General features: G+C 46.9%; 2 protein-coding genes and 1 pseudogene across 3 annotated transcripts in view; 1 reads left to right on the forward strand and 2 right to left on the reverse strand.

Moving 5' to 3' along the window:
• Rufy2 (RUN and FYVE domain containing 2) overlaps positions 1-6,217 on the reverse strand; it is a 34,726-nt gene extending 28,509 nt beyond the window's left edge. Inside the window, exons 1-2 of one of the 2 annotated variants that reach the window (XR_007591918.1) lie at positions 5,740-6,217; positions 2,818-2,991 (exon numbers count right to left, since the gene is read on the reverse strand). Coding sequence is in view for 1 of the 2 variants with exons in the window: in XM_050143372.1 (XP_049999329.1) it covers positions 2,818-2,991; positions 5,740-5,899 (334 nt within the window). In the remaining variant the exon portion in view is untranslated. The remainder of the gene's footprint in view (positions 1-2,817; positions 2,992-5,739) is intronic. The other variant, XM_050143372.1, reaches the window with a different exon arrangement.
• A 4,388-nt stretch (positions 6,218-10,605) lies between these two features.
• Positions 10,606-24,623, reverse strand: part of Dna2 (DNA replication helicase/nuclease 2) — a 29,256-nt gene continuing 15,238 nt past the window's right edge. Inside the window, exons 11-21 of the mRNA XM_050143692.1 lie at positions 24,068-24,184; positions 23,878-23,987; positions 22,140-22,249; positions 21,240-21,464; positions 20,098-20,291; positions 18,927-19,016; positions 18,642-18,846; positions 17,400-17,489; positions 16,015-16,197; positions 12,631-12,777; positions 10,606-11,568 (exon numbers count right to left, since the gene is read on the reverse strand). Of these exons, the coding sequence (XP_049999649.1) occupies positions 11,500-11,568; positions 12,631-12,777; positions 16,015-16,197; positions 17,400-17,489; positions 18,642-18,846; positions 18,927-19,016; positions 20,098-20,291; positions 21,240-21,464; positions 22,140-22,249; positions 23,878-23,987; positions 24,068-24,184 (1,540 nt within the window). The 3' untranslated portion in view covers positions 10,606-11,499. The remainder of the gene's footprint in view (positions 11,569-12,630; positions 12,778-16,014; positions 16,198-17,399; positions 17,490-18,641; positions 18,847-18,926; positions 19,017-20,097; positions 20,292-21,239; positions 21,465-22,139; positions 22,250-23,877; positions 23,988-24,067; positions 24,185-24,623) is intronic.
• On the forward strand, positions 12,804-15,030 carry LOC126502570 (small ubiquitin-related modifier 2-like; annotated as a pseudogene).

Here is a 24,623-nt window from a genome sequence, read left to right on the forward strand (position 1 = left end):
TATAACTATTCACTGAGGTTATAAAATAAGGGATAACACTTCCTGAAAATAATTTAAAATTCAGCTATTTTGGCCATGATTATTAAATTCCAATTCAGCAATTTAGGGGAGAAGAAAGAATTTTTATCACTGCCATAAAAAAAAAATTAAAAAGAAAAAAACAAAAAACAAAAAACCCTAAGCCAAAACATAGAGAGGCAGGCTGGAGAGATGGCTCCTGGGTAAGGCATCCCCCTGCGTGCTTGACCTTGGCAGTGGGAGGGAAGAACTGAACTGGTTCAGGCAAGTTGCCCTCTGACCCCCAATCACACCCTGGAACGTAACTGATGCCTCCTTGATGCAATCACAGCACCTGGGAGGCGGACTGAGAAGATGGTCCGGGGTAAGAGAATGAATTGCTCTTTCAGAGGACCTGAGTGAGCTCCCACCACCACCTGCAACTCCAGCTCCACAGGATCTAACGCCTTAGGCCTCTGGCGCCCACCCCCCCCCCAGACACACATAATTTTTTTTAAATATTTATTATGTATACAATGTTCTGTCTGTGTATATGCCTGAAGATCAGAAGAGGGCACCAGATCTCATTACAGATGGTTGTGAGCCACCATGTGGTTGCTGGGAATTGAACTCAGAACCTTTAGGAAGAGCAGGCAATCCACTTAACCACTAAGCCATCTCTCCAGCCCCATAATTTTAAAAAGTTTAAAAATCCTTTTTAAAACTATCTGTGGGCTGGACAGTTAAGAGCCCTTGCTGCTCCTCCAGAGATAGAGAATTAGGTTCCCAGCGTTGAGGTGAGAAGGCCCCAACCTTCTCTAACCCTCTTCTGGCATCCTTGGGTAACCTCACACACACGGCATACACATCAGGTTCTGCTGCCATGAACACCCCAGCCAACACAGGCAGCCTCCAACATCCGCTGTAGCTCAAGATGGTCTTAACTACCTGATCTTCCTGCCTCCACAAGCTGGGATTACAGGTAGGCACTCCTAAACCTGGCTTAATTGTTGCTTTAAGTCAAAGGATCGCTATTGCCCGGCATACATTTAAAAGCAGACTATTAAACAGCAGGTCTGTCAGCTTATTTTGTGTCTGCACAGGTGCACATGGAGGCCAGAGGTTAACCTTGGCTGGCAACCCCAAGAGCCATCCACCTTGGGTTTTGAGGCAGTCTCCCCTGCTGGGACCATCCCCCACTAAGTTAGCTGAGCTCCAGGGATCCGCCTGCCTCTGCCTCCCCAGGACAGGAATTACAAGCGTGCTACCACATCTGGCTTGCTATGGTTACTGAGTCCTCAAACTTAACTGACTGAGCTGCCTCCCTAGCCCGCTATCCTGTGTTTCATCCCACATGGAGTTGTAAGTTGCCCTTGATAAAGCTCTCTGTCCTCTGCTCAGAGAAGGCTCCTGTTGAGGACCAGCCGCAATAAAAATACCACTGTTTCTGCCCCTGGGAAGCTCAGGGTATACGCCAAGGACCAGGGCAGTCTGGGCTATTTGCCATGTCCTTGTCTCAGAACAAAACTACCATCCCAGCATGGTGGTGCACATCTTTAACCCCAGCCCTCGGAAGGCAGAGGAATGTGGACTTCTGGGAGTTGAAAGCCAGCTTGGTCTATACAGTGAGTCCCAGGCTAGCCAAGGCTACATACACAGAGACCCTTAAAGCCCATACATTTCCCATGTAACGACCTTCCATATGAGCTGCATAGCAGAGGGTCATTGTTGGAGGTCATTGTTTCTATGGCAACCTGGTTCGGAGGACACTTTTCCACAGGTCCCCATGCACTGAAGACCTTTCTAGCTCAACAATCTACTTTGGCTGATTCCTTCAACAGGGTTCAGACTACTAATGAGTTCACGCCAGCACCACCAATCAGTTTCAGTTCCAAAGGAAATCTAAGGCTGGCGAGATGGCTTGGCGGGTAGAGGCACCTGCCTGCCCTTTGACCTTTATGTTCGTGTGCACGTGCACATGTGTGTATATATGTGTGTGTGTGTGTGTAAATAAATGTAATTATTATTTAAATATTACCCAAGAAAATAAAAACTAGTTCAAGGGTGAACATCTAAAAACACCTGTCATCAGGCTAAGCATGGTAGCTCACACCTTTAATCCTAGAGCTTGGGAGGCAGAGGCAGACAGATCTTTGTTGAGTTCAAGACCAGCCTGGTGTATACAGTGAGTTCCAGGCCAGCCAGGGTTATACAGGAATCCAGCATGTTTTTCACCAAATTTTTTTTTTATTTTATCTATTTATTTATTTATTATTTATACAATGTTCTGTCTGTATGCCTGCAGGCCAGAAGAGGGCACCAGACCCCATTACAGATGGTTGTGAGCCACCATGTGGTTGCTGGGAATTGAACTCAGGACCTTTGAAAGAGCAGACAATGCTCTTAACCACTGAGCCATCTCTCCAGCCCCCTCTGAGCCATCTCTCCAGCCCCCTCTGAGCCATCTCTCCAGCCCCCTCACCAATTATTTTAAAAACATTTCCTTTCTGAAGATCTTCTACTAGGAAATCAACACATTCAAATTTTTTTTAATTATTATTATTGTGGGTATGGGTGTGGCGTGGCCACAAGAACTTCACAGGGTTCTTTATCTCTCTTTCATCCTAATCTGGGCTCCAAAGAGCAAACTCAGGCCTTCTGGCTCATGTGGCAAGGCCTTTACTCACAACGGCATCCCACTAGCCCGGCAGTTTCTTAAAACGCAGAACAACAGCAGCTACAGCCTCAAAGCCATGTCTAAGGATATTTAGGGCGCAGAGAGAGGGGCTGTAAGAACTGATTTTTGAAGTCTCGAGATACCTTTCAGGCCGTGTTTCAGGCAGTGCTCCATAACCACGAAGAACTGCTGCAGAGGGGGGTAGTCCGAGTCCAGGGTGCGGCCAAAGCTCAGGGCAGACTCAATGAGCCCTTTGATGCTCAACTTAGCCATGTTTAACAAGTTGGCTCTCTCCACAGCTGTGGGGTCTTTTGTAGCTGAAAAGCACAAGGAAAGTCCAACGTCATTCCCAGGACAGGACAATGGCAAGCACACAAATCTGCCCCGGCCCATGGAAACCAACACCGTTTGCTTTCCTGTGGTTGCCAATCGGATATCTCCTCAGACCAAGGTGCCATGGTGTGACCTCCTTATTTCTCTTGCACAAGCCACAGCAAAATGCCATGTCCACTGCGGCCAATGCTTAGGATTTATCCCCAAGGCTCCACACAGGAAATGAGCTTTCTTTTCTGGGCTGGGAAGATGGCTCAGAGGGAGAGGTACGTGTGTGCGGGCCTGACCACCTGAGCTCCATCCAGAGCCTTCAAGGTGGAAGGAAAGGATACCTCTGGGGAGTTGTCCTCTGACCACCACGTACAGACTCACACACGCAAGCATGCATATACACACACACACATAGACCATCACCAACCAGCCCTGGCATAGCTGTGTCTACTTACACATATGCTTAAAATTTTGTTTTGTTTGTTTTTTGAGACAGGGTTTCTCTATGTAGACCAGGCTAGCCTGGAACTCATATAGATTCACCTGCCTCTGCCTTCTGAGTGCTGGGATTGATTAAAGGCATGCGCCACTACCATCTGGCTTTAAAAGTCTTATAAATGGTGGACAGTGTGGTATGGTCTAATGATTTCCAAGAATAGAGGCTGAAGGGAAGGGCTATTAAGAGCATTGTCTATTCTTCCAAAGGACCAAAATTTGGCTCCCACCATCCACTGGGATGGTTTAACTACAGCTCCAGCACTAGGAGGCCCTACAGCCTATTCTGGTCGAACATTTGTGTGTGTGTGGGGGGGGCGCACACACACACACACACACACCTTTATTTCAAAAAGTTCAAAATACACTAGTAACAAAATAAAAGGTAAAGTTATCAGATTCCAGAATCTCCCAAAACACACATCACAGGGGGAAACAAAACAAAACAAAACAAAAAAAAATAAACCTCTGACAAATATAAGGCTAAATCCCAGGTGGAAAGCCATGCCTTTAACCTTAGCAACTGGGAAGTTAAGTTCCAGGCCAGGCAGGGTTCGTTAGTGTCTCAAAAGACAAGCTGAGGAGGCAGAGGCAGGCGGATCTCTGTGAGTTCGAGACCAGCGTGGTCTACAGAGCTAGTTCCAGGACAGGCTCCAAAGCCACAGAGAAACCCTGTCTTGAAAAACCAAAAAATAAATAAATAGACAGATAGATAGATAGATAGATAGATAGACAGACAGACAGACAGACAGACAAGCTGGACAGTGGTGGTGCACGCCTTTAATTCCAGCACTCGGGAGGCAGAGGCAGGCGGGATCTCCGTGAGTTCGAGGCCAGCCTGGTCTACAAAAACTAGTTCCAGGACAGGCTCCAAAGCTACAGAGAAACCCTGTCTCGAAACAAAAACAAAAACAAAAACAAAAACAAAAAAAGACACAACTTCCAAAAAGAAATAAAAGAAAATTTCTAGTACCAGCTGGAAAGAGGGCGCAGGTGTTCTAACATGGTTTTACATCTACTGCTCTTCCGGCGGACCCAGGAATCCCAGCACCTATGGCAACTGCTTAACTTAACAGTTCCCAGAGGATTCAACACCTGGAGGCCCCTACACTCAGGTAGGCACCATTAAAAGTGCTTTTAAAAATCAGCTGTTTACCCAACACTTCAAACACTGCCAAGTGGCAGAAATATTTTCTGCAAAGATGATAAAACTGAGATGTGAAAAACAAAGCATTTAGCTAAATCTCAACATTTGTGAGGCAGAGATGGGTGAGTGATCTGAATTTGAGGCCAGCCTATGCTGTATAGTGAGACATGTTTTAAAAAAAAACAACAACAAAACACCTTCAAATATATAACAAATCAGGTGGTTACGGAGTTCATTAGATCGGTTTGTGCTATTTAGTGGCGCACTGTCTTAAAACTAAACAGCTGGGCGGGAGGCTCATTCCAGAACTAGGGAGCCAGAGACAGTAGGATCTCTGTTCTTCCTGCTCTGCATAGCGAGCTCCTGGACAGCCAGGACTATAGTCATAGGGAGAACCTGTCTCAAAACAAAACAAAAGTCCATTTTTCTGGTAGTGGGGTAAAAAACAAACCAACCAAAAAAGCAGAGTTCCCCCGTGCTCTGGCCCTTTATTATGATTTGGATTTCAGCTCCCTAGGCTGAATCCTGACTCCGAATCCTCCGCAATCTAAAACTGGCAGGCTGGATAGTGAAGGATGTTCACGCACCATCTCCTCCACTCGGCGGTGGTGTGATTCCCTCTTCCCCACTCCCACCCTCGCGGTGAAACCACCTGACGTTTCATAATCGGCAGCATTCTCTTTTTTAGAGTGTTCATCACAACCTGTAACCTGCAGCGGACGAGCCTAGGAGGGCGGCTGTGCAGCAGAGGCCGCAGGTGGAGCCGGCAGCCGCGCTCCCCGACAGTCCCTAGAGCCGACCCGGCTCCCTCGGGTCCCCAGCCTGCACCGGAGGCCCCGCGGGCGCGCTTCCGGGGCTTGGTACCGCACCGATCCCCTCCCCAGCCCTCCGTCCACCACCCGCAAGACTGGGAAGCCATCTCTGTCCCCGGACGCCGCGGTCCCCGCCCGTCCATTGGACCCAGTAGCCAGGCCCCAGAGCGGGCGGGGCGCAGGGATGCGGGCGGGCGCGCGTTGCCATGGCGACCCCGGGAGCTCCCTTGCCCCCCGATGATTGCGCGGCCCCGGCGGTGGATGGTGACCCCGGGTGCTGTCCTTACCCATGGCGACGGTGCGTATCGGACACGGGCTCTCCGGGCGGGTCAGCAGCTCCCCGCAGGCGCGCCGTGGCCACCGCGTCTGACTCGGCTCGGTGCGGTCACAGCGCCCCTGGCGGCGGGAGGACGCCAGGGCCGCGCGGAACCGGTCCCCGCGGATCATCCCAACCTGAGCCACCCTGGCGCGACAGGGAAAGCGTGGCGGGGACCTGGAGACGGGGCTCTGAGACTGCAGCACAGCGCCAAGGGTGGCTGTAAAAGGGGCCTCAAGTCACCTGCAAACGTTTTATTCAGGCAGGTTGGATGGGCTTAATGGAACGCACCGGGCGGCTCCCTTTGATCTTGACAAACCCCCGAGCAGGCCGCCAGATTTTAGAAAACCTCACACAATTAACAGAGCCGGAGCTGTATGCAATCCCAGCATTTGGGAGACAGGAGGTAGAAGGATCCGTGGTTGAAGATCAGGCTCAGGGACATAATGGGTTTGAAACCAGCCTAGTCTCTAAAAAAACAAGACAATTTTAAAACGCAGGAACTCCACTGAAGTCCGGGTGCGGTGGCGCTCACTCCCAGTACTCGCGCAGAGGTGGAAGCCAGAAGATTGTTGGGAACTCAGGGTTACTCTGAGCTACATAGCAAGTGCCAGCTCCTCCAAGACTGTCCCAAATGACAAAATGTAATACTTTGTAGGAGGGTGTGGTGGACCTGTAAATACCAACTCTCAGGTGGAAGCGAGCTGACGTGGAGTGCTTTATCGCTAAATTCCTTTCCTGGAGGAGGTGTAAACAAAGTCTGCCCAACCCTCCTAAAATCCCAAGGACAAACGGAGGTACAGTACCCCAAAGCGATTCACCCTGAAGAAACAGTGAGCTATGGGGAGTCGCGTAGGTGATCTTGAAACTGTATGATCACACACACACACACACACACACACACACACACACACACCTCCCACATGGACAAGGACACCACAGCCAGAGATACACAGAAACCCTGCCGAGGTAAAAACAAAAAACCTATCCATGAAATCCACAGCTAGGTAGAAAAATTGTTTTACTTTCTTCAGCTGTTTCTTACTTCCCCATACCTAGTAATAAAAAGACATTTCATCCCTTGCCTATATAGCGATGGGCAGGCCTTACAGAAAGCAGAGGCAGCTGTTAATACCTCACAGCGCACTACCCTCCTCTCCCCTGCAGGCGCTAGGATCTCCAGGCTTTCCAGAGCAAAGGTCAGCAGATCTTCCGGATGCCTGGCTCCAGATGACTCTTCTTTAATCGTTGCCAGGAAACTGTGGAAGTTCTGACTCAGGTCTGCGCCCTGAGGACTGGGGAGCCATCAGGTTAGGGCTGGCTACTATGTCTTCAGGCTGGTATTAAAGATGTGCGGGCCACAACTGACCAGCAAGGGTTACCTTAAATTTACTTGAATAAAGTCAAACTTTTTCTCTAAAATTTCTCAAAATTTCCACCACTAGGTCTAGGATTTGTGCTGGATCTGATCTCACTGCAACAAAACCAGGAACTAAACTTGACATTTCTACCAGCTGTGTGCAACTTTGGCTGTTTTTTCTTGGGATGCTTGGAAGTGAGAATTTCCTCATTATTTTATTACTGTCTTGTAGGTATGTGGCTGAATATTGGGCTTATTTTGTGTTTATGTAACTGTGGGGACCACCCTTCCTCATGGTTGGGCCTTATTTATGGTTCGAGATTCGTTTTTTTTTTTTTAAGACTTATTTATTATGTATACAGTGTTCTGCCTACACACCAGAAAAGAGCACCAGATCTCATTATAGATGGTTTTGAGCCACTAGGGTCCTCTGAAGAAGTCAGTGCTCTTTGTTTTTCCGAGACAGGGTTTCTCTGTGTTGCTTTGGTTCCTGTCCTGGAACTAGCTCTGTAGGCCAGGCTGGCCTCAAACTCCCAGAGATCCACCTGCCTCTGCCTCCCGTCCGGCAGAGCAGCCAATCCTCTCTTAACCTCTGAGCTATCTCTCCAGCCCACTTTCAAGATTTGTAAAAACCTTGTTCAAGTCTTTTATCTTTCTCCTTACTATCTTAGATTTACTATTCTATAGTAGTCTTATTCTTACTTGCTTTTCCGTGTTCTCATTGTCCTCTGCTTTGTCCTTCTCTCTCCTACCATGTGCACTCCAGGAATCTAACTTAGTTCATCTGGCTTGCCTTTACCCCTGAACCATCTCCACGGCCCTGGTTTCGGTGTTTCGTTGGCACGCACGTCTGTGCATCACACATGTGTCTGGGGCCTGGGTAGGCCAGAAGAAGTCACCAGATCCGTTTAGACTGCAGTGCACCCACATGGCGGTTCACTGGCTGTCACTCCAGTCTCAGTGGATCCATAGACCTCCTCTATCTGCCATCCCGACACCAGGTACACATGCAGCATACAAACATACAGGTAAAACACCCATGCACGCCAGGCGATGGTGGCGCACGCCTTTAATCCCAGCACTCGGGAGGCAGAGGCAGGTGGACCTCTGTGAGTTCGAGACCAGCCTGGTCTACAGAGCTAGTTCCAGGACAGGCTCCAAAGCCACAGAGAAACCCTGTCTCGGGAAAAAAAAAAAAAAAACACCCATGCACATAAAACCAAAATTTTAAAAGTTGAAATACAAACTGAATTGTTCGTTTTTTTCCCTTCTATAAATGATGAGTAAAAAGGCTCAGGAGTCTACGTCCTTCCAGAAAAAGCAAGTAAGATGAAGTACATGTTGTAAAGGACCAGGAGAGCATTAGGCACGGCAGCACATGCCTGCAATCCCTGCATTAGACATTTCTGCAATGTTTGGGGCCAGGTAGGTCTTCAATGTAAGTTCGGGCCTAACCATGGCCACATAACAAGATCCTTTCTCAATAAATAATACAAAATATACTGCAGCCATCAAGTAGAACCTGGAGGACACAAAGGGTCACTAGAGATTGGGGGTGTAGCTCAATTGGTAGCATGCTTGTCTCAGATGCATGAAACCCCGGGTTCAATCCCCAGCACCGTATGAACTGTGGGTAGTGTATAGCTGTAATCACAGCTCTCAGGAGGAGGAATCGGGTTAGGCTCATCCTCAGTCTGAGGCTGGACTCTGACTCAATTGGATGGGGGGGCACTCTTAGCAGCCTCTTCTAGAAACCTGTCATTAAAGTGAGGGGAGAAGGGGAAACATCAGACCCATTACCAAACCAGGCCTGTTTTATCTGAGTCACCCAACCGTCAGCTCTGCGAGTGTAGTCCCGCTCCAGCTGAGGATGGAGACAGGTGAGCACGTTAAGTCTGTGAAGGACAGGACCCCTGCGTGTGGGAAGGGAAGAGCAGCGGCTGGCAGGCACTGATCTACGAACCCACCTGCATTAGCACATGGCCCACTCCATGCATCTTACATGCCAGGCCCAGCCTCAAACTTGTGATCCTCCTGCCTCAGCCCTCCTGAGTGACGAGATTAAAACTGGTGGTTTTCAGGACTGGCTACAGTAACTAGGCCAGGCTATGTGGGTTAGGTCTCGGGAGGAGCAGCGGTTGTCGATGACAGCTGGGCCAGAGAGGAGTCAGGTGAAGCTAGTAAGCCAGGGGAGATTTTCCCTTGTTTCCAAGTAGGCCCCAGAAATGGGGCTGCAGAAAGGCATTTTATCTTAATGGGCCCTTGCTCCGACACACACACACAGCATTTCTGAGGTATAGAAGGCCTCATTTGGGCTTAACTCCAACCCCAAAGCTCAAAGCACAGAAACATCTATGCAGAAAACATACAACTCTTTCACATAACTAAGTGACAAGAATTGGGGCTGGAGGTGGCTCAGTGGTTAAGGGCACCTGTTGCCTTCACAGAGAACCTACGTCTCATTCCCAGCACCGTGTTGGGAGGCTCACAACAAACCATAATTCCAGCTCCAAGGCATTGCCATCCTCTTCTGCCCTCAGAAGGCGCCTCTACACACACATATACATGTATACACACACACACAATTATAAAAAAAAAAAAAAACTTTAAAACTCTTTCTGTTTGGCTCCTCCCAGGAGCTGAAACCATTTCCAGCTTCCTGCTCTCATAACAGCCTAAGGATATTTAAGCAATGAGAGTTAACTCTTCAATCTGCTGCCAACTCTCTTCTTGCTGGGTGGTGGGCGCACACCAGTAATGCCGGCACTTGGGAGGCGAGGCGGGTGGATCTCTGAGTTTAAGGCCAGTCTGGTCTACTGAGGGAGTTCCAGCACAGGCTTCAAAGCTACAGAGAAACCCTGTGCAGGAAAACCAAAAACAAACAAACAAATACACGAAACAAAAAACCTTTCTTCTTCTTTTTTTTTTTTTTTTTGGTTTTTTTTTTTTTTTTTTTTTTTTTTTTTATTTAGGGTTTCTCCATAGCTTTTGGTTCCTGTCCTGGAACTAGCTCTTGTAGACCAGGCTGGCCTCGAACTCAGAGATCCCCCCCCCCCCTCTGCCTCCCGAGTGCTGGGATTAAAGGCGTGCGCCACCACCGCCCGGCCACCTTTCTTCTCTATGGGGCTTTGGTTCAGGTGCTTTATCTCAGCAAGAGAAAAGTAATCGGTACAGTGTGAGCAACATTTCACACATCATGGTGGGAAAAACTCCAGACAGCAGAGCTTCATCAATACTCAGGGCAGAGGTGTAGCTCAGGTGGAGGAATGCATGTGCACGAGGCCCTGCACACCAGGTGTGTTAGCACTCAGCACATTATTCCCAGCACGTTAGGAGCAGGAGGGTCAGAAGCTCAAGGTCACGGGGATCTGGGAGACCCTATTTCCACACACACAGAAACCATTTAACAAAGAGGGACCCAGTACAAAACAATTTATTAAATCGTACTTTAAATAATAAAAAGGTAGAAGCACCAATTTAACAAATTTAAACTCCCACTAAAATGAGGTAGAAGCTTTGCCCTCCAGGAGACTTTGTGACAGTCACCATACATCTAAGTGTATCTTCTGAAACATCTCTACAGAAATGGAAAAACTGAGTAACGCCCCCCAAAGAGGCAAACCGAGATGAAAATGGGGTGTAAACTGGCATCAATTCAGAAAAAAAAAAACTCCTTCTCAAGAAGAATTTGTTTTCTATCAAGTCCTGCTGCATTCCAAAAATTAACAAAGGGGACAAGAGGAGACGATGATTAGGGAGCAGAGGAACGAGAAGCAGCTGGAAGCCACCACTCGCGGATGCTGACACTGGAAAGCAAAACAAGGAAAACCGAACCCCAAATTCAAAGTCATCATACCCGTACCCAGAGCGAGCGGCTTTAACTGATGGGAATGAGCCAACGCACTCAATCTTTTAAATGTAACTTCTCTGATTCTGGAATTAGACCTGGAATTCAATTTTCGTTTTTGAGATCTCAACCTTGGGTTAAATTGAAACTCAAGGGTTAAAGTGAAGACCCAATGCCTAGCCACCTTTACAGGTAGAAAAATCTTAAACACCTTCCTTGATCATAATACAGATACACTTGAAGGACATACAAATTTAGACTTTCTAGTTTAGGCTACATTGGTACTCTGAAAGTAAAATTTTATGTGGTGACAGAATTTCATGTTTAACAAGATTAAACTAAAAAAAAGAAAGAAAGAAAAAAATCTGGAACTTTGAAAAGAATACAGTCACTTCACTTTGTACCTTTTAGCCACCAGTCATCCTCACAGTTCAGGTGTAGCATTCCCAGCAAACCTAAGCTGAACCATGGGTCACACGCTAGTGCCCATGACGCTGGAGCCAGGCGTGTAGTGCGTGTAGTGCTCATTCTCTCTGGAAATCACCCAGAACGTGGCAGAGACTCTCGTGCTCCCTTGATGGAAGGTCCATGACGTAGGATAAATTAAGGAAGACACTCGGTGCACTGCGGCTGTGTGGTGCCCAACTACAACCTCAGCACTGGAGCCCACATAAGCCCACTTCACTGTTGGCTCTACAGGAACTTGGACCATAACCTGGAATCCTTGAGACCCTACGGGGAGGGACAGGAGGAGAGAGAATACAGAAAGCCAGGCGTGGTGGCCCATGCCTGAATCCCACCAGTCGGGAGGTGGCAGCCAAAGGGCCAGAACTTCGAGGTCACCTTCATTACAGTCAATTCCTGGCCCACCTGCCTTGAATGGAATTGGGAGCCACGTGTGCCGAGTACCTTCAATCGAGTGGTTTTCAACCTCCCAACGCTGCCACCCTTTAACACAGGGTTGTGCTGACCCCAGCACCAAGTTATTCATTGCTACTTTGTAGCTGTGATTTTGCTACTGTTATGAACAGTAACGTAAATAACTCTACCCCTGTGAAAGGGTCGCCCAACTACCTGCCCCAAAGGAGTTGTGACTCACAGGTTGAGAGCTACCTCTTTAATTCCAACACTGGAGAGGCAGAGGCAGGATCTGAGTCCATGGCCAGCCAGGGTTTCAGAGAAAGACCATCTCAAAAAAGCAAGCAAACAAACATAAATAAATAAATGAAATAAAAGAAATCCAGGCATTATGGAACATGTCTATAACCCAAACAGGAGGGTCTATGTAAGCTCTGGCTGTCCTGGAATTCACTATGTAGGCTGGCCTTAAACTCAGAGATCCACCTGCCTCTGCCTCCCGAGTGCTGGGACTAAAGGTGGGCACAGCTCTACACTACACCCAGTCTGACTGTTCCAGTGACAGTATGTTTTTCCTTGTATCAACAAGAAAAATATACCCGTGGCTACAGACCAGAAGGGACAGCCCATTTCCGCACACACTGCTTCTAGGTGGCAGATCGGGCCCTGCCCTCTCCCTTGCTCACTCCACAGACCGCCCTGGTCCATCGTTATGACTCCCTAGGAAACAGCCCCTTTCCTTGGCACGCGACCAACAGCAGCAAGGCCTGTGTGGCCCTGTGAATGAAGAAGGATATTAACTGCTCTGCGTTCAGATGGTCAAAGAGCTTCTCCAAGGGAGGGAAGCGCTGCAGTGAGGACACGCTGCCCAGGAGGACCAGCTTGTGTTTGGCTCTGGTGAGGGCCACGTTGAGCCGTCGCCAATCTTTCAGGAGCTCACCAAGCTGGAAAAAAAAAATTTCCCTATTATTCACGTTGTGTGGTATGTTTGAATTTGTTGTAATCAAGGATATGGTTTTATAAACCTTGAATGGTTTTAGCAATTTTTCTTGTTGTTCTTTTGCTTTTCCAGAGAGGATCTTTTGCCACTCAACCACACTGGCTTCAAATTTACTGCTTGTTCAAGAGTAACCTTGAACTCCTAATCCTCTGCCTCCACCTCCTAAGAACTAGGATTACAGGCTGTGGCTCTGTTATTTGTTCTTTTGTGTTTTGAGGCAGACTCTTGCTACATAGCCCAGGCTAAGCTCCAATATAAAACCTCCCTGATTCAGCCTCTATTACAGGCATGACCCAAAATAGGAAGTGAAAAATCAGTCTAGAGTGGCATGTAACATAGTCTAGACAGTCACAAGAAACAAAAAATCTGATTATCAGCAAGGTAAGAACTGAGTAATGAGGGACGGAGTAAGGAAGCAGACTTTTTGCTGAGTGTGTTTTAAAAACCACATGGATGTATTGTACAGTTTAGAAAACGGTTATTGTGGCTAGGGCAACGGCTCAGCGGTTAAGATCACTGGCTTCTAGAGGACCTGGTTCCATTCTCAGCACCCACACAGTGGCTCATATTGTAACTCTAGTTCCAGGGGATCCAAAGCCGTCTTCTGGCTTCCTTAGGCACCACACACACACATACACACATACATACACACACATGGCACGCAGACACACATATAGGCAAAATGCTCATATACCCGGGGCATGCCTTTAATCCCAGCACTCTGGGGGTGAGGCAGAACCAGGTGGGTCTCTGAGTTCAAGGCCAGCCTGGCCTGCAAAGAAATTCCAGGACAGTCAGGGCTGAACACAAAGAAATCCTGTCTCAAAACAAACAAACAAACAAAAAACCAACAAAACCCTAAACAAACAAACCAAAAACCTACTCATACACACAAAGTAATTAAATTTTACAAAGAAAAAGGGATTATAAAGAAAAGAAAAACTGGGCGATGGTTGTGCACGCCTTTAATCCCAGCCACCGGGAGGCAGAGGCAGGAGAATCTCTGTGAGTTTGAGCCCAGACTGGTCTACAGAGAAAGTTCCAGAACAGGCTCCAAAGCTACAGAGAAATCGAAAAACTGAAAAGAGAGAAGGAAGGAAGGGAGGGAGGCAGGCAGGGAAGAGAATTATGAATCAACCTGAGAAAAACAAGCCGGTTTTCACAGAGAAATTATCTTTTCACAGAGAAAATTACTATAAGAATTCGGGGACAGAAGAATGAACAGTGGTTACAGGCATGTGGAATGGACAGCTATTCCCAAAACAAAACTGCTTCTGTGGATCCCTCGCACAGCCTTGTTTTAAAGCACCGAGAGCTGTTCATATAAAAGCAATTAAGATGGCCAGGCACGCCTTTCATCCCAGCAATCTCAAAACTCAGGAGGCGGAGGCAGGCAGATCTCTGAGTTCAAAGCCAGCCTGGTCTACAGAGCTACACAGAGAAACCCTGTCTCAAAAATAAAAAAAGTCAAATGCTTTTACCCACGGAGCCGCCTATCTCCCAAAGCCTCCCAATCGCATACACCTTGTTTTTAAACCACAATTTAAAGAGAAAGAGGGGTCTGCCGCAGCCGCCTCCTTCTGCCGCTCCTGGTGCAGCCTGTGTGCTCCTTCAGTGCGGACCTGCTGCCTCTTTTGTGAAGCGGCAGCTGACGAGACTCCGACGAGACGCCACGGCTGATGAGACACCCAAGGAAGGAGTCAAGACCGAGAACAACAACCATATTAATTTGAAGGTGGCGGGCAGGATGGGTGCAGTTTAAAATTAAGAGGCATACACTACTTAGTAAACTAATGAGAGCCTATTGTGAACGACAGGGTTTGTCACTGAGGCAGACCAGATTCCGGTTTGATGGGCAGCCAATCAATGAAACAGACACACCGGCACGGTTGGAAATGGGGGATGAAGATAGGATTGATGTGTTCCAGCAGCAGACGGGAGGTGTCTACTAAAAAGGGAACCTGCTACTTTACTCCAGAATTTTGTTAGAGACCAAGAATACATTCGCAATTAGAAAGCCGCAATTTGCGGCATTAAGTGCTCTTTTATGCAACCCCTCCTCTGTTTTGGCATTAACAAGATTTTTTAATGACATAAATGGGCATTTAATCAATATTTTCTATATTTGTACATGAATTTGTTTTTATTGTTATGTATATAATTTAAAAGCAATTATATTTAACATGATTTACATATAAACTTGCATCATATTTCTAAAGTAAAACTCAGATATGATATAGAAGGTACTGCATACAAAATCTAAAGTATTTTTGAGGTTTCTTGCATATTATCTAAGTGGATATATATTTTTATTGAATATAAATGTAGTGTTGGTATGTCTGATAAGATTTTAAGGATTTTTATGGAAAATTTATAAAGTGGACTCTTTCTTTAAAAAAAAAAAAAAAGAAGAAAGCCGCAATCTGGTCCTACCACATCCTGACTACTACAGTAGAGTTTTCTCTATTCTTTCATTTCCCTGTCCCCATTTCTTTATTGTACATAAAGTAACTGGTGTATGTGCACAAGCATATTGTGCTTTTTTCTTTTTTAAACTAAATGGCCAGTGTTCTGTTTTGACTGACAGCAGATGGAGGTGGTCTGGGGGAAAGTACTGGTTCTGTGAAAATATCCCCTGCTCCATTAGTGGCATGCTCGCTCATCCCTCTTATCTTTATAGTCCAGTACGTTACTTTGCTCTCAGCGTTTTAACAAAAGAACCCAACCACAAAATCCTTGCATGCCTTGTTAGATTGGAGACTTTTAATTTTTTTCATTTATCATTGTAAAACCAAGGACAATTTTATAACTTTTTTGTACGTAGCTGTTACATGTAGGGCAATCTGTCTTTAAGTAGGGATAAGTTACTCTTGAACAAAATGACCCTAGACAGTTTTCCCTTCAAGTCAAGCGTCTTGTTTAAATAAACTTCTTGTTTAAAATGAAAAAAAAAAAAAAAGAGAGAAAAAGGGGAGGCTGGAGAGATGGCTCAGTGCATTAGGGCACTGGAATTCCCAGCACACACAATGTAGCTCGCAACCATCCCTAACTGCAGTTCCAGAGGATCTGATCTGACATCATCTTCTGGCCTCCAGGGGCACCAGGCACACACACTGGTACACAAACATAAATGGCAGAGAGGGAGGCAGAAAGAGCCCAGATGAATTAGCAGTCAACTCACAGTTCCGTCCTTATTACTCCTAACGAAGGACACCAGGATGAGACTCTTGTCCCTGCCTTGGTATTTGTCGACTGTGTTAACTTCGACCGGCCCGACAGAAGAGCGCGCCAGCAAGTCATTGATGACCCTTAGCTGCTGCCTGTAGGGTGCGATGATGCCAATGCTGGAAGGGCTGCAGCCAGCCTGCGAGGAAAACAAACGCAACTTTAACAAAACATCCTCATTTCTAAGCTCGTTAGGCATTACTGAATTTATTGCTAAATATTTAATTTTTTGCCTCAACATTTTAAATTTTCATCTTTTGCACACGGATGTGGCTTGTATATGTTTGGGTGCCTGTGTGTGAGGGGGCTGTCAGTGGATGCGGAGGCCAGAGGTCAGTGTCAGGTATCTTCCTTGATCTCCATCTTACACAGTGAGGCATGGTTTCTCACTTACATCCAGGCTCACCAATCTGGCAAGTCTAGATAACCAGGTTTCTCCGTCTCCACCTGATATACAGGACAGGCACGACTGACGTTTATACGGTGCTGGGATCTGAACTCAGGTCCTCCAGCTGGCAGAGCAAAGCACTTTTATTTACTGTGTTCTCTCCCTAGTCCCTCGATCTTCTGCTATCCCGTTCACAGTCAAGTTTCTTTCTTTCATCCTTTTTCTTTCTTTTTTTTGTTTTGTTTGTTTTTTTGTTTTTCAAGACAGGGTTTCTCTAACTTTGGAGCCTGCCCTGAAACTAGCTCTTGTAGACCAGGCTGGCCTCGAACTCATAGAGATCCACCTGCCTCTGCCTCCCAAGTGCTGGATTAAAGGCCTATGCCACCACCGCCAGGCTCACACCCAAGTTTCTAATGACCTACACTCAAGACACTACACACTGAAACTAAACAGAAACTTCAGTTGCCACCATAAAAAGAATGAACTTCACTGGGCCTGGTGGTGTGCGCCCTTAATCCCAGCACTCTGGAGAAAGAGGCATATGGATCTCTGACTTTGAGGCCAGCCTGGACTAGAGTGAATTCCAGGACAGCCAGAGCGATATACAGAGAAACCCTGCCACAAATTACAACAAAAAATTCTTAAGTTTTCTAAACAATAGTCTCTTTATATCTTTTATTTGTTTGTTTGTTTTTAAGGGTTGGGCTTTGGATCCCTGGAGCTGGAGTTAGAGGTGGTTGTTTAGTGTCTAACACGGATGATGGGAACTGAATTCCAGTTCTTCCTAAGAGCATCAGCCCTTAACCACTGAGCCATCTCTCCTGCCCTGACCCCCCTCATCTTAATAAACAAGCATAACACCAGATCTTGTTCCTTAGAGTCTAGCAATATTTAATAGTCGATCTTGAATTGCTCCGTACGGATATAAACGAGCCTTGAAAACTATGCATTACCTTAATAAAAACTGAGGTTAGAAAGACGATGAGCCTGGCTTCTGTGATGTTGCTCACGCCACCATTTTCAGTTTGTTCTGGAGCTGGGACCTAAGCAGAGAAATTTGAGACAATGATGCAATCGGTCAGGTTTAAGCTGCAAGGACCCAAGGGGCTACAAGGACCTGACTGCTGGGGTTGAGGGTAAATTGAAAACGGTCCTACACAATCCACAGACACACACGTGCACCACAGGCAGCTTATCTTCAGAAGAGCACAGGAAACCAACTCATAATGGCTCGCGGCAGCTCAGGCTGGCTCCCTCTCTCCTCACCGCTGTCTGTTTCGCAGGCACCAAAGGCAGGAAAGATAGGAACTGGCTAGAGCCCTCCCAACTACTGTGGCTCTGCACAGATGCTCTGACACTGGCGCTATCTTGCTGCCTTTTATTAAAATCATACAGCAGAAAAGCGTCCCAGGCTCCAGCCTAAGATAATGCTCCAAGCGGTATCTCCTCATGCCATCCTCATATAACCTTCATCAGACATGTGTGTAACACACACACGCACATGCTTGACTGAAAATAAACTGTGAGTGCATGTGTGTACTATATATGCGGGGTTTCTTTGTTTGTTTGTCTCAGGCAAACCAGGCTGGTCTCAAACTACACTGCCCAGAACGGTCTTGACCTTTTGATCCTCCTAACTCTACACCCCAAGCGCTGGGATTACAGGTGTGTCAGCAGGCTGGCAGCCTTTCCTTCTAGAGTGTGCAGTGTGACATGTTCTCAGTGGGACTGCTTGTCTACTATACGGGAAAGGTCTGGGTTCAATCCTGAGCACAAAAGACAATTCCTAGCATCCAAGAGGTTGGGGCAGGAGGATTATTCCAAATTTGAGGCCAGACTGGGCTACATACAAAATACTGTCTTAAAAAGAAAGAAGCTATGGGGCAGTGGAGGCACACGCCTTTGGTCCCAGCACGTAGAAGGCAGAGACAGTCAGATCTCTGAGTTCAAGACTAGCCTGGTCTGTAGAATGAATTCCAGGACAGCCTGGGCTACATAAGAGAAATCCTGTCTCAGGGAAAAATCAAACAAACAAACCAGGAATGATAGACAAGATCGTGATGCTGTGTTGAGATGTGAAGGTATGTATGTACTAAATTTGGTTTTAAGTAATCAGCTTAAACAGGTAACTGAGAAACTTAAAATATTAGGACAAATATAAAAACTACTGAGACAATTCTTCATTCTTATTTTACCTTATCTGTATTAAGAAAACAAACAGGATTGCTTGGCTCAAACACTCCAGCCAGCCAGGGGTTGTCAGAATAATCGGCATAAAACTCCAGGCTCAGCTTGACGTCCTTGAAGTTGGGCAGGGTTAACACAGCATTGGCCACTCGGTCCGATCCACACTCCAGCTTCCCTTCGTATGTGAGCTTATTGCTTAAGGACATAATCTTACTGGAAGGAGAGCAAAACACAGCCTCAGCTTGGACAGAGATGAAAATAACCAGCGCTTGGGGCTGTGGTCCCGCACATACCTGTTCATTCTGTACTGCACCGTCAGCTGCACAACGGCACTCTTGTTCTGCTCCAGCCTCTTGAACAAGCTCTCGCTCATGCCCAGGGCTCTGACAACAAACCACAGCCAGGCTCATAAGCACATCACACCGTCCCTTCAAAAGAACCCGATTAGTTCTTTAGCTTTACCTACTGCTGCATATACGCATGTGTGCTTTGCACCCCAATGAAGGGTTCCTGTGGAGGTCGGAGGCTCTCTCCTTCCACCTTTACTGAGACCCCAGGTATCGAGCTTGGCTCCTCAGGCCTGAAAAAGTGCTTTTCCTACTGAGCCACCTCACTGGTTCCCAAAAATCCCGCTTAACACTAAAACTTGCTTTTTTATATTAAGATGGAGGTCAAGTATCCCAGGTGGACCCCAAGACCTGGAGGCAGCAGAGGATCACCTTGAGTTTCTAATCCGCCTGCCTCTATCTCTCCAGTGCTGGAATTACAGCGTGCGCCATGCCAGATTTATGCACTGCTGGGGATGGATCCCACGGCTTCATGCTGGCAAACAGTCTGAGAACTGAGCTACACCCCCGGCTCCTACAGTTAAAACGTCAACACTGAGTGGTGACGCAGGTCGGCCATCTCAGCTCTCAGCCTGTGTAAGGGTGTACATCGTTAGTCCCAGTACTTGGGAGGCAGATGCAGGCAGATTTCGGAGTCTAAAGCCAGTCTTCTCTACATAGTGAGTCCTAAGCCAGCCAGGGATACATAGTGAGATCCTATCTCAAAAATAAAATAACACTAATATGAAATGTCAGCTGTCCCCACTGTTGTTAAACACACTGGAAGAGGGAGCCTCGATGGAAGAATTGTCTTCATCAAACTGGCATGCAGGAATGTCTGATGGCATTTTCATGACTGCTAACTGATGTGTGGGAGCAGGAGGTTCAGCACATTGTACCATCACTGGATAGAGTGAGGGTGGGGGAGGGGCGCTGGGTTGCATAAACAAGGCAGCTGAGTGTGAGCCTGGGAACAAGCCAGTCAATGGTGCTCCTTGATGGTCTCCGCTTCAGTTCCTGACTTGACTTCCCTCAAGGAAGGACTGTAATCTGTAAGTCAAATAAAATCTGCCCTCCCCCTAAGGGGGCTTTGATCAGTGTTTGACACAGAGGTAGGAAGCCAAAAGCACCTACCTACCTTGCTTCGTGGTTTAGAACCAGGGGAGGAAGCTGCTGATGGTCTCCCACCAACACAAATCTCCGAGAGAAGAAAAGGGGACCCAGGCAAACGGGCTGACTAATTTGAGAGGCTTCATCCACAATACAGAAATCAAAGGTTTTCCGTGAGAATATTGGATGGTTTATTCCCATACAGGTCGTTGCGACTATCAGCTAAACACAAGCAGAGGAAACAAGTCTGTTAGTATGTCAAAGAAGGTACTTGGACTCTCCCATTTAAATTAAAAGATCAAAAACCATCCCCCTCCAACAGCAAGAATTCCTTAATATTATTTCATTCCGAAATATTTATAGCTTGTTTTTCAAGACAGACTCTTACGATGTACTCCAGGATTCCCGCGCCCCCATGTGGCACAGATTGGCCTCAAACTGCTGGGCTTGAGGGGACCTCTGGCGTGAGCCTCCAGAGTAGCTGAGATGCAAGCCCACACCATTATACCTGGTGTGTTACTAACTCTTTTATTCTGCAAGAGGACAAGAAGGCAACTTACACAGAGGAAGATCAGGAAACCCTGTGTGCAAAAAGAGGACCAGCACCTAACATGTGCATAAAGAGTCCCCAAACTCAACAGCAAGCCACGCATGGAGGCGCAGGCCTATAATCCCAGCACTTGGGAGGCAGAAGGAGGATCAGGAGTTCAAGGGCAGGTGAGACTCGTCTAGGAGACCATCTCAAATAAAAAGGGAGGGAGGGGGGCTGGAGAGATGGCTCAGCAGTTAAGAGCATTGCCTGCTCTTCCAAAGGTCCTGAGTTCAATTCCCAGCAACCACATGGTGGCTCAAAACCATCTGGAATGAGGTCTGGTGCCTTCTTCTGGCCTTCAGGCATACACATAGAAAGAATATTGTATACATAATAAGTAAATAAATATTTAAAAAAAAAAAAGGGAGGGAGGGAGGAGAAGGCAGGAAGGCAGGCAAACAAAAGCTTTGTGGAGACAGGTGGATCCCTGAGCTCCATGGACAGCCAGCCTAGACTATTTGGCAACCTCCAGGACAAAGAAATCTTGTCTCAACAACAAGGAGGACAGCACCTGAAAAACTGCAGAGGTTCTCCTGTGATGTCTACATGCCTGAGCACACACAGGGAATCAGACTTACGTGGCTGTTATAGAGCTCTTCAAGAAGGGCTAAGGACTTAATGGACTTTGATCTGCAAATCTCCTCCTCGGTAAACTTCTGGATATCGGGATGGACCTTATGAGACTGACCCAAACGCAAAAAGCCGATTTTAAACTTGGCTAACTTCAAGAGAATGTTGTCAACAGCGGAGTGCGTATAGCTGGTCAGCAGAACGCTGAAGCCGCAGGCCGAGAGGATCCTTACCTAGAGAGATGAGAGACAGGAAAACATCGCTCTGAACCCAGGTAACTTAGAGTTTTCAGACAGACACAAAGTTAGTGAGACCAGAATCTGAGATGGATTAAATAACTTTCCTAAAGAATTATAAAACCAAAAAAAAATTATAAAACCAAAATGACCTATAAAAATTATACAGCACTAATTTTATATTACATCTTATTTATTTATTTCTGTGCATGCCGTGGCACACAAGCGAAGGCACCCTGCAGGAGTCATTTCTCTCCCTCTCCAGGTGGATCCTAGAACTGAATACAGGTCCCCAGGCTCGGTAGCAGCATTTCTGTTTGCTGAGCCATCTTGTCAGCCCAAGGCATTTGTATTATGCTATTAATCATGTCACTCTTACAGTGATCCTCTATCTAGCCAAAGACCCCCCAGTGGTGTGGGTACAGGCCTGTACCACCATGCCAAGTTAACTTATAATTATTTTGTTTTGATGAGAGAGGGTCCATGTACCCTTGGCTGGCCTAGAACTCTTTATGTGAACTAGGCTGGACTTGAACTTACATATATCCATCCACCTGTCTCTGCCTCTAAAGGTCTGAGCCACCACATTTGGCAGAATCCAGTGGCCATGTTATCAAGCATCGCCTACTCGGAAGGAAGGATCCAATCTAAGAGGTTAGTTTCAGAGCTTACAAGAGCACATATTGTAGTTGTCTTTCCTGTCCCCGGCATCCCCACGATGAGCGTGTAGTCTTTTGAAAGAAGTACTTTCTTCATTGCTTGCCTCTGAGGCTTATTCAAACCTGTATTTCAATTTAAACGAACAAAAACAAGAATATTTAATTTCAATGAACTTTCCCCCCCAAGATAGTTTCTCTTTGTGTAGCTCTGGCATGCTCCACCACCACCAGAAGATATAGGCTCTAGCTATTTAGATTGTGTGGAATAGTCTGTCTCTGAAATACACCCCCTTTTTTTTTTTTTTTTTTTTGGGTTTTCGAGACAGGGTTTCTCCCTGTATCTTTGACTGTCCTCCTGGAACTCACTCTGTAGACCAGGCCGGCCTCGAACTCACAGAGACCCACCTGCCTCTGCCTCCCAAGTGCTGGGATTAAAGGCGTGCGCCACTATGCCAGGCTCTGAAATGTATTCTTTTCTTGGCCTCTAAAGTGCTGAGATTAGTTGTACACTACCAAGCCTTGCTCATAAATTCACCTTTTATAAGAAAAAGAAAACTGAACATAGATTTTTGGTTGCTTGTTTTTAAGACAGGGTTTCTCTTTGTAGCCTTTGCTGTCCAGGAACTAGCTTTATAGACTAGGCTGGCCTCAAACTTAAGAGCTTCTCCTGCCTCTGCCTGGGATTAAAGGCATGCACCAACACTGCCAGGCTCAGTGATTTGCTTTTTAAGACAAGGTTTATTTTGTAGTTATAGCTGGCCAGGAACTCAGGAATCCAGCTGTTTCTACTTGCTAGGTACTGCGATTATAGATGTGGGCCACCACGCCTTGCTTTGTTATAGTGTTTATGTATATTTAGTATGCTCATGTATAGGCATGCATTTTCAAATGTGCACAAGTGCATTGGTGTGTGCATGCATGCAAAGGCCCAAGGTTGATACTGGGATCTTCCTCAGTCATGTTCTACCTTATTCACTGAGGCAGGTAAGGCAGGATCTCTCAATTAAACCCCAAATTCACCATTATGGGCCAGAATGGCTACCCAGCTTGCTCCAGGGATGCCCTGGTCTGGCCGGCTGTCATGCCCAGCCAGCATTTATTAAGGGGATGGGGAGCTGAACTCCAATCCTCACACTGTGTGGCAAGTACTTCATCGCAGGGAGTCATCAAAGAGTCTGTATCCACCTTTGTAAGACTCAGTGTGTGTGTGATGTGCATGAAGGAACAAGTGTGCTAGCACATGTGTGGGGGTCAGGTGACAATTTTCAGGAGCTGGTACTTTCCTTACACTACTTTTGTTTGGTGTTTTGAGACAGGGTTTCTCTGTGTATCTTTGGCTGTCCTGGAACTTGCTTTGTAGACCAGGCTGGCCTCCAGCTCACAGAGCTCCGCCTGCCTCTCCCGGCCAAGCGCTGGGATTAAAGCTGTGCGCCACCACTGTCTGGCTTCCTTTCACCACTCTGAGGCAGGGTTTCCCTTACTTCTGCCATGCAGCACTCAAGGTGAGCTGGCTGGCCCGACAACTTCATGGCGAGCCTCCTGCTTCCACCCTCCCGTCTCGCCCTAGAAGCGCTGGAGTATGGATGAAAGCCAATGCATCTTCAGTTTCCAAGTGGGCTCAGGGATCAAGCGCAGCTCATCAGGCTGGCGCGGCACTAAGTCATTTCTCTGGCCCTTATAACTGCGAGTCTAATCAACTGCTAGGCAACCGGACACGAGAAAATGAAATCACAGTGCTGGCTACGGCATACCCTTGAGAATGTTGGCCACGGTATCCTTTGCATCGTGTGGAAGAACGGAGCTGAGGTAGGGTATAAACTGAGGCTCCTTGAAGTCAATGATTAACTCTCGAAGTCTCTTGCTGCAAAGGAAAGCAAAAGTACTTTTATTAGTATGTTTAGAAAAGCAGAAAGGGACTCCGGCTCCTCCATCATTACCAACCTGGTATCAGTGTTTTCCATCAATTTAGAGAGGTTTCCTAATGGGGTATCTATATCACAATTTTTCTCTTCCCGGTCTAATCTGAACAAGGTGGCATCTGGGAGTGTCGACAAGTTCCTAAAGCGAAACAAATACACAGGGATATGTTCATTTCACACAGGCTGTGTAAGGCACATACTGCTACCGGTTAAAAGTGTAAAAGGGCCAAGGGTGGGGTGTATGCCTGCAATCCCAGCACGTGGGAGGCGGAGGCAGGAGCAGCAGGGTTCAAGGTCACGTCAGCTACACACACACACACACACACACACACACACACACACACACACACACACACACCCTGGAGCACATGCAAATGCAAATCCACGCACCCATATATACACACAAAATAAGCATCAATTTTTACACAGACCATGTATACCAAGGCCTCTCTAATCACTTTCTTCCTTTAGCTCACGTCTCAGAACTGCCCACACATCTGTAAGGCCCCCATATCGCACTGCACCCCACCATCATGCCTTTCTGCAGCGTGTTCAGACTCACAGATGCTCCTCCTGCT

Source organism: Alexandromys fortis, unplaced genomic scaffold (genome assembly GCF_014885135.2).
Source record: "Alexandromys fortis isolate MF-2015 unplaced genomic scaffold, M_Fortis_MF-2015_v1.1 scaffold_9, whole genome shotgun sequence".
In the NCBI taxonomy this organism is placed as follows: Eukaryota; Metazoa; Chordata; class Mammalia; order Rodentia; family Cricetidae; genus Alexandromys; species Alexandromys fortis.